The 13,154-nt window shown below is 38.9% G+C and overlaps 1 protein-coding gene across 2 annotated transcripts in view; it reads left to right on the top strand.

The window, feature by feature from the left end:
* CD86 (CD86 molecule) overlaps positions 1-9,831 on the top strand; it is a 27,306-nt gene extending 17,475 nt beyond the window's left edge. The window contains exons 5-6 of one of the 2 annotated variants that reach the window (XM_007450495.1): positions 7,300-7,345; positions 9,716-9,831. In XM_007450495.1, coding sequence (XP_007450557.1) covers positions 7,300-7,345; positions 9,716-9,812 — 143 coding nt within the window. In that variant the 3' untranslated portion in view covers positions 9,813-9,831. The remainder of the gene's footprint in view (positions 1-7,299; positions 7,346-9,715) is intronic. The other variant, XM_007450496.1, reaches the window with a different exon arrangement.
* Positions 9,832-13,154: the final 3,323 nt, after the last annotated feature.

The following is a 13,154-nucleotide window of genomic DNA, read 5'->3' as shown; positions in this document are numbered from 1 at the left end:
CAGGAATGTTTGGTGGGAGAAGGGGAGGATTAGGTGACCATAAGATTTGCCTTCTCATCTCTAAAAGTCTCGGTTTACTGAGAAGTAAGTTAGATGAATTATTTCCCACTGACTTTAAAAAATAATATTAACTCATACGGATTACCAAGTAGTACATATCCATTACCAAATATACTGAAAATAAAAATCACCTATAGTTCTACTAGTAAGAAAAAATGATTATGCCAACATTTTAGTGTATAACTTCCAGATTTTTCTATGTATTAATCTGTTATTTTTCCATAAGTGGGATAGTTTTATGAGGACTGTTTTTCACAATTTGAATAATATAACATGTACTGTTTTCTAACTTTTTTATACTAAATGTTGGAAGAATATTTTCAGTGTCACTAAGTATTATTCTACAGCATCATTTAAAATGGCTGCAAGATACTCCGTTATGTGGATACTCCTTAACTTATTTAACCAAGTCCATATTGTTGGACAGCTGGGTTGTTCCCATAGTTTTGCTATTTTAAACAGCACTGCATTGAGCAGCCTCCCCATTGACTTCTGTTGTAAAAATGCCCTGTGTTTAAAGGGGGGCAAAGTGGTTCCTGACTTTATAAGAATCCCATGCCTGTTTGTGGTTTGGGCTGGTTTGGATGAAGTTGTAAGATAAGCTTGGACTTTATCTCAGTAATTGCCTCCAGTAAAAGTTTGGTTGGTGCTAATAATTAAGGTAAAACCTTCTTACTCGCTTATGGTAAAAAGCACAAGATGAGTAATGCTTCTGGTCAGCATCTTAAGATTTCAGGGTACTGATTTTAAGATCCATCTAGAAAATAGATGGATGACATTAGCAGTCATTCATTTCATCCAGCTGTATTCCAAAAACAAGAAATTTAGGAGTGCTAATCCAGTTTCAATACATTAACACAAAGCATATGGCAGAGCCATTCAAACTGCCAAAGTACAGGGTATACTGAGAGATTTCTATAATACAAAAGTGTAAAATTCACAGTGCAGGGTCAGATGTACAGATATATCATGCTTGTCCAGGCTTTGACTTTTCAAAGTGAGCGTTTTGAATTTCTCTTTCTGTCAATCTCATTGCCATTTAGAATTAGCTAAATGTGCAGAAGCAACCTTCTGCCCAGAAATAAGCTGTCTCCTAAATTTGGTTTTGCATTGGAATGATTAGCTTACAAATGAAACAAAGAAAAGGGATGGAGAAAAGCCAAGTAAAATGTTTCTTCCCCTAAAATGCAATCAGAAAAATTCAGGAGACTAGATAAAGGGAGTTAAAGAGGATGTGTCTATATACATGAGAGAGTTGTAAGGGTGTCTGTTGCATTTGAGATGGTCAAATTGAGTTATGAGTATTAAAAGGCAGAAGACCACAAGAGAGCATAGTACATATACGACCCCCTCAAGAATGTGATAAAGAATATTGGTAGATAAAAGTTGTTTGGTCTGGGGCTTCCCTGGTGGCACAGTGGTTGAGAGTCCGCCTGCTGATGCAGGGGACACGGGTTCGTGCCCCGGTCCGGGAAGATCCCACATGCCGCGGAGCGGCTGGGCCCGTGAGCCATGGCCGCTGAGCCTGTGCGTCTGGAGCCTGTGCTCCACAACGGGAGAGGCCACAGCAGTGAGAGGCCCGTGTACCGCAAAAAAAAAAAAAAAAAAAAAAGTTGTTTGGTCAGATAGTCACATGTGCCAGTAAGTTTGGTCAAAGAGAAGAGCCTTGATATCACTAGAGGAGGGAGATGTACCAAGTAACCATGCCACGTAGATATGAGATGTTTGTAAAACTGGGTTTTGTAACTTTAGTAATGTCTGCACTTGTTTTTGGATACCCCTGGCATTGGCTGTATGATAGGCAGAATAATGCCACCAACAAGATATCCACCTCATATACCCCAGAATCTGTAACATGTTATCCTACATGTCAAAAGGGACTTTTCATATGTGATTAATATACTGAGTTTAAAATGATGGGTTTATCCTTGATTATCCAAGTAGACCCAATCTAATCACGTGAGTCACAGAATCTTTCTCACCTGGATTAGAAAGATGAAATGGAAGGAGGAGAGATCCAAAGCTTGAGACAGGCTCAATGCACCACTGCTGCCCTTGAAGATGGAGGAAGGGGCCGTAAGCCAAGAAATGTGGGTGGCCTCTAGAAACTGGAAATGGCCCCCAGCTGAAAGCCAGCAAGGAAATGGGGATCTCAGTCCACAAGGAACTAAATTCTGCCAGTAGACAAACATGGAAACAGTCATGACCCATCCACAGAGACACAAGCTTACTGATGAGTACAAAATTTTCCAACAGTGCAGCTTCCTGCTAATCCAATATTAATCCTTTTCTCAGAGGAGACAGCCCTCCAACTAACTAACCTGATGTCAAAAGTCCTTTCCGGTGATTGTTCAGTAGTTACAGTTTTTCTATTCCTCAACCATACATATTTACCCTGTTTAGGCTGTTAAATGAATAAAAGGGAAATGCCATGGTTGTTCTAGCTGGTTTCTAATCTCTCTTCTCTTTTTTTGTTTTGTCAAATAGGGCAGTAAAAGTATGAGAAATTGTAACCTTCAATTACTGTCTTTTCCCAATCAGAAGTTACCCTCTCAGTTTACCCATTGGGGAGAAAGAATAAAATAGCTCCTCCTGAAGATTTACTTCCTCATTTGGTTCTTGGCTGACTAAAATCTGTATTGTAATAGTGCCTAGCAACCTACAATTTTTACAGCTTGCCTCCCTCCTCCAAATTTGGAAGAGTCTCAGCTCTTTCAGGAATGATTTCTTAAAGGGCAAATGTCTTTTCCAAAATAAATTATTTTTAAACACCATTTAAACAGAAAGTTTCACAGGGCTTAAAAACTGAAACCAGGTGATATCATCATATCTACTCTTCAAAATGCTAAATTTGTAATCAAATCCAAAAGTTTAGAAGCTTTTTATTGTCTGCTTTCATTTTAAAAAAGAAGCTTTAAAAAAAAAAAAAAACCAGAAGTTTAGAAGCTTTTTATTGTCTGCTTTCATTTTACAAAAGAAGCCTTTAAAAAAAAAAAAACAGTGGTGATTCTGTCATGAGTATGAAAGGATAATATTATTTGTGTTGGTGTACAGACATCCTGAAATACTGTATTCATCTATAAGCACCATTATTTTTAAGAGGAACTTTGACAAAAATAGAACGTAACTAGATTTACAAAGTATCTGGAAGATCAGTCAAATATACAATGGAATATTACTCAGCCATAAAAAGAAACGAAATTGAGCTATTTGTAATGAGGTGGATGGACCTAGAGTCTGTCATACAGAGTGAAGTAAGTCAGAAAGAGAAAAACAAATACCATATGCTAACACATATATATGGAATCTAAAAAAGAATGGTACTGATGAACCTAGTGGCAGGGCAGGAATATGGACGCAGACATAGAGAATGGACTTGAGGACATGGCGGGTGGGGTGGGGAAAGCTGGGGTGAAGTGAGAGTAGCATTGACATATATACACTACCAAATGTAAAATAGACAGCTAGTGGGAAGCTGCATAGCACAGGGAGATCAGCTCGGTGCTTTACAATGACCAAGAGGGGTGGGATAGGGAGGGTGGGCGGGAGGCTCAAGAGGGAGGCGATATGGGGATATATATATGCATATGGCTGATTCACTTTGTTGTACAACAGAAAGGAGTATAGCATTGTAAAGCGATTTTACTCCAATAAAGATGTATTTAAAAAAAGAAAGAAATATCTGAAATAACTGAGAATGCTCAGCCAGGGGGAAAAAAAAAGCCTTGGGGAGGACACAAGTGCTGCCTTTAAATATCTAAAAACTGCCATAGGGTGCAAAGATCATACTTAACTGAGGCTCTAAAGGGTATCTCGATGAAGGTTATAGGAAGGTAGAAGGAAATAAGAGACTTTTCTAACAGTTAAAGCTCTTTTAAAATTATATAGAAGACACAGACTTTTCCTTCCTCCCATTAAGGATTAACTGCTACAGGAATTGCCCTCCTGCTGTAAACAACTAGAATCAGACAAAATATATGCAACAACTGTTTTCAGATATTGGACAACAGGCTACAGAAAACTATAGTCCCTGAGAGAAGGGAAAAGATGAGGTGAGCCCTATGATTGTCCACAACTTACTGCCTGGAGTCAGTTTCTAGGCTGCTCTGAAGGCAGGGGGAGCCCTAATACCAAAACTAGAAAAAGACATTACAAGAAAAGAAAACTATACATATCCCTTGTGAACATAGATGCCAAAATGCTCAACAAAATTAGCAACTGAAATCTAGCAATGTATTAAAAGTATTATACATCATGATTAAGTGGGGTTTATTCCAGGAATATAAGGTAAGTTTAACATCCAAATATCAAGCAATAAAACTCACCTATTGAAAGACTGAAAAGAGAAATCATGTGGATACAGAATACATGTAAATGGATACAGAAAAAGCATTTGGCAAAATTAATACCCATTCATAATTTTTAAAAAGAAAGGCAAACTCTCATAAAAGTAGGAATACAAAAGAATTTCCTCAACTTGGCAAAGAACAGTGACTAAAATCCTTTAGTTAGCATCATAGTTAATGATAAAAGACTGATTGCTTTCACCTAAGATCAGGAATAAGGCAAGGATGTCACTCTCACTGCTTCTGTTCAACCTTGTACTGGAGGTCCTAGCCAGTGCCACAACTCTAGAAGAAGAAATAAAAGGCATACATATTGGAAAGAAAGAAGTAAAACTGCCTTATTTTGCAGATGACATGATCATGTTTGTAGAAAAGCCTAAGGAATCCATTAAAAGCTATTAGAACTGATTTAGTGTAGCAAAGTAGCAGGATACAAGGTCAATACACAAAATCTATTGTTTTTCTACATACTAACAACAAACAATTGTACACTGAATTTTTTAATACCATTTACAGTAGCATCAAGTAATATTAAAGGCTTTGGAATTAATTTTTAAAAACAAGTACAAGACCTGTATGTATACTGAAAACTAAAAAACATTACTACTGACAGAAGTTAAAGTAGACCTAAATAAATGGAGAATTATGCTGCGTCCATGGTTTAGAAGACTAGCTATTAAGATACCAGTTCTCCCAAACTGATCTTTGGTTTCAATGCACTATCAATCAAAATGCTGGCAGGCTCCTTAGTGGAAATTAAAAAGCTTATTCTAAAAGTTATGTGGAAATGCAAAGGATCTACAATTGCCAAAACAATTCTGAAACATGACAACAAAGATGGAGGACTTATACTACCTAATTTCAAGATTTATTATATAGCTATAGTAGTCAAGGTGTGACACTGGTAAAAGGACAGACATATCAATCAATGGAACAAAATGGAGAGTCAAAAAATATGATTTTGTCAACTGATTTTGACAAAAGTGCCAAGTTAATTCCATACAGAAAGGATAGTCTTTTCAACAAATGGTATTGGGTCAGTTAGATATCCACATGGGAAAGTATGAACGTAGACACCCAAAAAAATAACTTGAAGTGAATCATAAACCTAAAATAAGAGCTAAAATTAAAAAACTGGAAAGAAAGCATAGAAGAAAAATTTTGTGAGCTTAGGTTAGGCAAATCTCAGATAGGACACGGTAAGCATAAACTGTATTATAAAAAGATAAGATTGATAAACTGAACTTCATCAAAATTAAAAATGTTTGCCCTTTGACTTTAAGAAAATGAAAAGTCAAGCCACAGACTGGGACAAAATGCTTACAAAATATAAATATAATAAAGGACTTATAACCAGAATACATACTTATATAATACTACTCAGTAATGAGAAGACAATCCATATAACAAAAGGCAGAAAGTAAAAGACTTGAATAGATACTTCACATAAAAATATACACAAATGGCCCATAAGCACAGTCACACAGTCATAACACCATTAGTCATTGGGGAGATACAAATTCAAACCATAATGAGATACCACCCCATACCCACTAACATGGCTAAAATTAAAAGCACTGATAAATATTAGATGTTGGAGAGGATGTGAAGCAACTGAAATTCTTATGCTCTACTATACAACTCAGCAATCCTTGATATTTACCCATGAGAAATAAAGACATATATTTTCACAGACACACACACACAAATGTCCATAGCAGCTTTCTTCATAATACTGAAAATCTGGCATCCTGAATTTTTGCAGTTGGTGAATGGGTAAACAAATGGTGCTATATACATACAATGAAATACTGCTGAGCTATAGAAAGGAATGGACTACTGGTAACATGAAACAACATGAATGAATTTCAAAAGCATTGCGCTACGTGAAAGACACTAGGCACGAAAAGACTACACATTACATGAAATCCTAGAAAAAGCAAAACTACTGTGGCATTAAGCAGATCAGTGGTTACAGGGGATGGGGTGGGGGGAAGGAATTGACTGAAAAGGGGCTGGAGGGAACTCTTTGGGCTTATATAAATGTTCTATATCTTGGTTGTGGTGGTAGTTACATGACTGCGTACATTTGTTAAACTCATCAAAATCTGTATGGAAAATGACTGGATTTTACTGTGTATTTTACCTCAATAAAACTGATTATTTTTAAACACACACACATGCACACACAAAGAGAAATGCCAAAGACAGGAAGTGTTTAAAACCATCAGGGGTGTTGTTGAAAGGATTGCTGCAGTCCCTAAATTCCTCCATGGACCCTGGGTTAACAACCCCTGCTATAAGGCGCAGAGTGGGACAACAGCACGGTCATAACAGTCAACATAGAGGAATTTTCACCCAAAGTTGCATCAGTAGTAAGTCCATGCCAGTAGGAACTCAGGCTTTGGGAGGTCTGGCCCACTAGAAATTTCCCACTTGAACCTCTCCATGCAACCTTGTGTATTATTTGGTAGCACCAGCTGGCTAACCCATTTAGGCACCAACATCTGCAAGATTTCCTTTTCCTCCTCCTTCTAAACCTTACTTTCAGAAAAGGATTGGAAACTTTTTTCCCCATCACTAAATGATTGCTAAAACTAAATGTATTATACCTCCCAGTAGTATTTTTAGTTTAGTAAAGAATAGAGCTGTAAGTAAAACCTATTTCCAACATTAGAACTTAAGGCACAATGAACAAAAGAAGGCACTTACTTTTTGGATGAATGAAGCTCCTTCTCAGTCCCCATGAAATTTCATCAAGGAACCATCTATTCCACATATATGGCAACAATGATTTCTCTCTGAGTCCTAGGACTTAGGAGCCTCTTCAAACTTTCCCTCTTTTAGTATTTATGGGCAATACATTTTCTGAAGTTGTTTTTGTCTCTTTCAGAAACCATCAAAGTGGAGGGGACAGAGAGTGAACAGACTGAGAAAAGGTAAGTCCTGACCCTACAACATTGTTGAAAGAGGTACAATCCCCAGAGAGTCTATAATTTAACTAGGCTTGGTCTGAGGCATGGTGGGACCTCAGCATACGTGAACTAATGGAGAGGAAAAGGAAAGTGAGACTAGTTAGGACTTGGAGGAAAATGCCCTAGCTATAAATGGATGGCAGTGTGCCCTATGCACAATGCCCAAGGGTCATGGCAAGTTCAGTTGTGGTCAAGTGAAAAATTAATACCAAAAGGGTCTGATGTGGTGAGCATGGGCTGCATCTTATTCAACATGGTAACTGCAGTACCTGGCACAGTGCCTGGGTGTCCTACATGTGTGGAATGAATAAATAAATAAGTGAGGAGTGATAATATGTACCCTCTAGCCTCAGTGTCTTTGCATCTGCTGTGCCCTCTGCTTGGAATGTTCTTTGCCACTTCTTCACTTCATTCTTCAGATCTGACTCAAGTTGCACTTTCTTAAAAACCCTTCCCAAACTAGATTGTGTCAGCCTGTTATAGTATCATGTGGATTCCTGTGTTTTTTCTTCATAACACCAGGTTATACTTATATACTGGTGTAATTATATTATTAAACTCTATAAACTTAACTAAATCAAACTTTATAGAGGGCAGGGAACATATCATCGAAGCTCATCATTGTGCTGCCAGAACCTAGCACAGTGCCTGGCATATAGTAGGTGCTCAATAAATTTTTTAAACTGTAAAATTGCAGCAGCAGATATGTTTGGATCTAGAGAAAGTAGCCTTTTAATAATATTAACAGTTTTCAGTAGTTGTAATTTTCATGGTGAATACTGGTTGAAAGATGATAGGACTTATAGAATTTACACTCTAATGGTTTGATAAGTATATAGCATGTTGAAAAGGAGTTTTGTGGGCTTTAGTTTCTCTTACGTTTGCTTTCAGCTGAGCAATAATTTAAGTTGTTTGTTTGATTTGTACTTATTTTTCATTTATTTGGCTTTCTTTCTAGATCCTTTACCTAATCAAATTCAAATAAGAACAGCACTTAAGTAACCCTAAATATGGCATAGGGAGAAGTGTGTATATCCTTTTCTTTATATTTTCCTTTGTTCACGTACGAGGGCTGTGGAAGGCAAAATTTGGTGAGGTGCCTTTTTCTTTAAGAGTTCAAGTTTTCAGATTGTTTTAAAAAATTCAACTTATTTAAACTAAAAAAAAATTTACCCATTTCTCCCACCTCCATAACCCCCCACCTCTGGCAACCATCAATCTGTTCTCTGTATCTATAAACTGATTTTTTAAAATTATATAGTATTTTTCTTTCTCTGACTTATTTCACTTAGCATAATACCCTCGAGGTCCATCCATGTTGTCACAAATGGCAAGATTTCATTCTTTTTTATGGTCTACTGTATGTGTGTGTAAGTGTGTGTGTATCACAATTTCTTTATCCATTCATCCATCAGTGAACACTTAGGTTGTTTCCATATCTTGGCTATTAAAATAAATATTTGTTGAAAGAATGAATGTATGCATGAAGGAATACACAAAGATTCCTGGTGATCCATCCTTTCACAGCATGATACAATCAGATTGTCTGTACCTCCACCCACCCTGAGAAACTGGACTCTCAAGAATATCAAGGCTCTGGTCACATAGTCATGGGGTCGCCCTAAGTCAAAAACTTGGTCACAGTGCTTCCCTGGTGGCGCAGTGGTTAAGAATCCGCCTGCCAATGCAGGGGTCACAGGTTTGAGCCCTGGTCCGGGAGGATCCCACATTCCATGGAACAACTAAGCCCGTGTGCCACAACTACTGAGCCTGCGCTCTAGAGCTCGCGAACCACAACTACTGAAACCTGCATGCCTAGAGCCCGCGCATCTCAACAAAGAGTAGCCCCTGCACACCGCAACTAGAGAAAGCCTGCACGCAGCAACGAAGAGCCAATGCAGCCAAAAATAAATAAATTAAATAAATTTTAAAAACCTGGTCACAGAGACACAAGTCATGATCCCAGGGTGCACAGCTCCCTGTGTGCCTAGCACTTATCTGGATACACCAGCCGCTGTGAGTCTCAGAACCCAGGATGGTGAGCCCAGGTGCTGAGATCTTGCCTGCCCTGTCAGACTTAAGTTCAGAAGTGGTCCGGAAGAGCTGCGGAGGGAAGGCAGCAGGGAATCAGCATAGGGCAGGGGCAGGCCCAGACAAAAATCAAAGATAGTAATTTAGGAAGTGTGGACAGTACATCTCCACCTCTCTTCAGTAGTTTATTTCTCCTCATTGCTATTGCAATGTCCCCTTATATTCTGCCCTATCATTGAAATCTAGAAAGAGAAAGTGGCTCTACTGTGAAATCTCACTGAATTCTTTTCTCTGTTTTTCCAGAGTAGAACTCCAAGAACCTGAAAGATCTGATGAAGCCCAGTGTGATATTAACATTTCAAAGACAGCCTCAGGCGACAAAAGTGCTACACATTTTTAATTAAAGAGTAAATGCCATATGACTATCTGGTTTTTATATGCTTTTCTTTTCAAGTTTTGACTGACCTTTTTCTTGTCTCTCTAAGCCTTCCCAGAAGGCAAGAAAATATTACTATTAATAATAGAGGGGGCTCCACAATTCTAAGTGAAATAGCCTCCCTACAATGCCAGCTCTGCTCTCTATGCCAGGAGCAGATTTTAACTGTTTCTTTTCATTTCAGAGCACACTTGTGGGTCAAGCCCAACTGGTTCCTGGCTCAGGAATCATGTGTAAGACTAATACCTCCTGTTTCAGATTCAGTCTCTTTTCTTAATGTTATAAATTGTGTTTTATGTAAAACTCCCAATTCCTGGAATTGTGGCTTTTAACTACTCTGAATCTCAGGTAGTGCCTCATTCCATCTTGTATACCTGTGACTGAACAACTACCTTTTCAGTCCGGGTGGGACTTAATGTACTTTATGGCCTTATAGTGTTAATATTAATATTTTGAAGTATAAAGAAATATGTACTATAATAATGTAATTACTGAGAAAAGTCCACCCTCTGCTAAGGAGTTCCTGTCCCTCTGTGAGGGTCAGTAAGGAAAGTGGTGGCCCAGTGTGCTGACAACAATGAGCAGACCAACTCAAAATCTGGGAAATTAGAGACAGAGAAGGAACCAGTCCTGTAGCCATTACCATCTGGGCTGTTGCTAATGTTAAGGAGGATCCACCTGCCCAAGAAGCTACTGCTGAGCCTCAGCAAAGAGTGCTGGATAAAGCAGGAGAGTGCTGTGCATCATAAACCCTGCTTCTCTTCTCAAAGAAAATGACTGAGACGATAGCCTGGGGCAACTGTTCAAGAGCCAAGAGAGAGATGCAATACTCAAAACAGGAAAGAAAACGAAAGATCTTGACCAACAGAAATACACATGAATGTTCAGTCTGTCCAGTCCTTCGACAAGCCATAGGAAGAGCAACAGATGGACAGTGTGTCCAAATGGACTTAAGGCCGACTGCAGTTTCTTTGGAGGTTGGTGAGGGGTTTTGATGATAGCCAGGTTGTTGTGATGTTTCATCTGGCTGGAAGCAGAGCTGGCGGGGGAGAGCTATCATCTTAATAATGGGGTGAATGGGAGGAGGCTTAGGGCTCTTTCAATGAATGGCTGAGAGAGAAGGAGCTGGGGCAGAATTAAAAGGACCAGAATACAAATTGCCCAGAGGCTGACTTAGCCTGCAGATGTCCTAAGGAGGTGATGGTTGGCCCAGAGCAGGGCTAGCAAACTTGTGTCTGAGGACTGTCTATGCGTCATTCTCAATGACAGGAAACCTGGGCGCAAGAGAGGAATATATTAGCCCTGTAGAAATGAGTTAGGAGACTCTGGCTCTAAGGCAGCCTCACTAAGGGATGGAGAAGCCTCAGTCCAAACCTAAAGAGAACTTTGGGAAAGCCCCAGAAATAGCAGTTCTTCTTATTCTACATAAAGGACCCTAAAGGGTTATAGACGGCTATGCTAGCCATGCTTGTACTTCTAATAGTACCATTTGTGTGCTCTGCCATGCCCTTGCCTTCATTAGGCTCTAAGCATCTTGCTGTTTTGTAACATGTTTTTTTATTTACTTTTTATTTTATATTGGAGTATAGTTGATTAACAATGTTGGGATAGTGTCAGGTGTATAGCAAAGTGATTCAGTTATACATACACATGTATCTATTCTTATACAGAGCAGTTCTCAATAAATTTCTATTAAAATGATGTAAAAGTCTAAATTTTCTTCTTCTATTTTAACAAAAAAAAAAAAAAAAAAAAAAAAATTTATTCATTGAAAATACTTTGATTATAAAATAAATGCATGTAATTGTATATTTGAAAGTTGCTAAGAGAGTACATCTTAAAAGTTCTCATCACAAGAAGAAAAATTCTTAACTATGTGTAGTGATGGATGTTAACTTATTGTGGTGATCATTTCATACTATACACTATATCAAATCATTATGTTGTACTCCTAAAAGTAATACAATGTTATATGTCAACTATATCTCAATTAAAAATAAATAAATACATGGCATGTGAGAAGAGTCATTACAGAAATTATGGAAATTACAGGAAAAAGAAAACTGTCCAGGCTCTGTAAGGGCAGGAATGTGTCTAATTTCTTCACCAGTGGATCCCAGGCACCTAAGGTAGTATCTCAAAACTATTTGTTTAAAAGGGACTTCCCTGGTGGCACAGTGGTTAAGAATCCACCTGCCAATGCAGGGGACATAGGTTCGATCCCTGGTCCGGGAAGATCCCACATGCTGTGGAGCAACTAAGCCCACATGCCATAACTACTGAGCCTACGCACCACAACTACTGAAGCCCGCGTACCCTAGAGCCCGTGCATCACAACTACTGAGCCCATGTGCTGCAACTACTGAAGCCCGTGGACTCTAGGGCCCACGTGCCTCAACTACTGAGCCCGTGTGCCGCAACTACTGAAGCCCGTGTGCCTAAAGCCTGTGCTCTGCAATAAGAGAAGCCACCACAATGAGAAGCCCATGCACCACAACAAAGAGTAGCCCCCGCTTGCTGCAACTAGACAAAGCCTGCATGCAGCAAGGAAGACCCAATGCAGCCCAAAAATAAAATTTAAATTAAAAAATAAATAAATAAAAAATAAAGATTGAATAAAACATTAACATGTCCTCCGGTGAAAACATCCATTCATTGTACATTAAATTCTCTAGGCCTTTTGTGTTCCAAGTCTGAGAGAAAGAACCCCAAGAAAGGTGAAAAGTGAATCAGTACTAGCTAATATTACTGGTGTTTATTTTGTACCAGGCATTCTTATAAACCTTTACACTCACTATCCCATCTAATCCTCACAACAACCCTGTGATGAAGGTACTGGGCCATTATGCCAATTTTGCTGATGAGGAAACATAGGCACAGAGAAGTCAAAGTGATTTACCCAAGGTCATTAACTTAGTAAGTGGGAGAGCTGGGGAAAATTTTGTGAATCATCATCCCTTCCACCTCTTTATTTCCCAGCCTTGTGCTTTCTGGCCATGGAAGAGGCCACATCTTGGTTGGTTACAGGTTGAGTGCCTACACTCCATCTTACACTACACTACCTCAGCCTTCCAAGGTGGTGCCTCCAGAAGACTCATCACTGAGTTTTCCAGAAGCCATTCCATCATCTCATAAGTCCAGAAGCTGTGGATGATAAGGCACATGATATGACCAATGAATATGTTTTTGGTCAGAGGAAACGTGAGCTATGGTTGCCGACTCTTAACTCCTTCCCCTTATTATACTTTTGCAACCCACCCTCCTCCCTCTGCCATTCTGAAGCCAGTTTCATCTACTCAGTGTCCT

The sequence above is a fragment of the Lipotes vexillifer genome, unplaced genomic scaffold, assembly GCF_000442215.2.
Source record: "Lipotes vexillifer unplaced genomic scaffold, Lipotes_vexillifer_v1.1 scaffold1106, whole genome shotgun sequence".
Lineage (NCBI taxonomy): Eukaryota > Metazoa > Chordata > Mammalia > Artiodactyla > Lipotidae > Lipotes > Lipotes vexillifer.
The sequence above is the reverse complement of the archived record's forward strand: the minus strand, read 5'-3'. Positions and strand labels throughout refer to the sequence as shown.